General features: G+C 32.6%; 1 protein-coding gene across 1 annotated transcript; it reads right to left on the reverse strand.

The window, feature by feature from the left end:
- Window positions 1-543: 543 nt before the first annotated feature.
- Window positions 544-945, reverse strand: LOC121939721 (DNA replication licensing factor MCM3-like; the record flags this gene model as incomplete). The annotated part of the gene is made up of 2 exons (XM_042482693.1): window positions 821-945; window positions 544-694 (listed from the first exon to the last, which is right to left on the reverse strand). Coding segments are annotated over exons 1-2 (276 nt in total), but the record flags the coding sequence as incomplete, so codon positions are not given.
- Between the last annotated feature and the right edge of the window lie 247 nt (window positions 946-1,192).

Below are 1,192 nucleotides of genomic sequence, written 5' to 3' on the forward strand. Positions count from 1 at the left end.
AAAGCACTGTTATTAAAGAGTACTGTAAAACCAACTACTGTTATAATAAAGACAGATAAAGTACTGTTATAATATAAATAAATAAACTACTGTCATAATAAAGTACTAAAATAATTAAGTATAATAAACTACAGTCAAAAAAAGCTTAATTTTTTTTATAATAATAAAGCTAAAGTACTGTTATAAAAGATTACTGTAAAACTAACTACTGTTATAATAAAGATAAATAAAGTACTGTTATAATAATGACAAATACAATACTGTCACAATAAAGTACCGTCATAATTCAGTTTGATAAAGTAGTTATCAAGTTAAATTAAGTTAAAAGTTATAATAAAGTAATAAAAATAAAAGACTCCATAATAAAGTCAATAAAATACAGTTATTATAGCGTTAAAGTAATGTTACAATCCAGCTAAATAAAGAAATGTAATAAAGTTAAATAAAATGATGTGATGGTGTCCACAGAGTCTAATCAGCAGCTGCGTCTACATTCATTAACCCCTTGTGTGCATATGAAGGTGTGTGCCTGCTCCTGCTCACCCTGGCGATATCGGCCCCCAGCTGCTCCTGGCTCCTCAGCCTCGAGTACTCCTCTGCGATGTGATTGGCCGCCTCCTCTGTCAGCACGGGCGTCACCGCCTTGGCGATGTGGATGTACTTCCTCATGAACTCCTTACTCACAATCTTGTCCCTGAAACAAAGCAAACATCCTTTTTTAGTTTATTGTTCCTTTCACAGAAACACATCAGTGCGGCAATGAGGAAAAAAAGTAAAAGTATTTATTTTAAAGTATTTTTAGGCCGAGCTGTGTGCGTACTTCTTTTTCTTGCTACCGTGCAGCAGGTTGTTGTGTTTCTCGTAGATTTGCAGTTCCTCGTGCTCCTCTACTGCTGCGTCTGGGTCCTCTGTAGCCAGAACGTCCACTGTCCCACCCAGAGCCATGGCTGAAAGACAGAGCGCGGACATGCAAAATTTAAATATATGTTTACACAAAGAATTTTTTCTTTTTTGTAATTCTTATTTTATTGTACAAAAACAAAATCCACAACCAAATGAACATGGAGATTTTTATAAATAAATTAATCAATAAATGAATACAAAATAAACACAATTATTTAATAACTGAATAAAAAATAACTTAATAAATGAATAGAAACTAAACAAATGAAATAGTAACAAATATTTAATA

The sequence above is a fragment of the Plectropomus leopardus genome, unplaced genomic scaffold, assembly GCF_008729295.1.
Source record: "Plectropomus leopardus isolate mb unplaced genomic scaffold, YSFRI_Pleo_2.0 unplaced_scaffold5757, whole genome shotgun sequence".
Lineage (NCBI taxonomy): Eukaryota > Metazoa > Chordata > Actinopteri > Perciformes > Serranidae > Plectropomus > Plectropomus leopardus.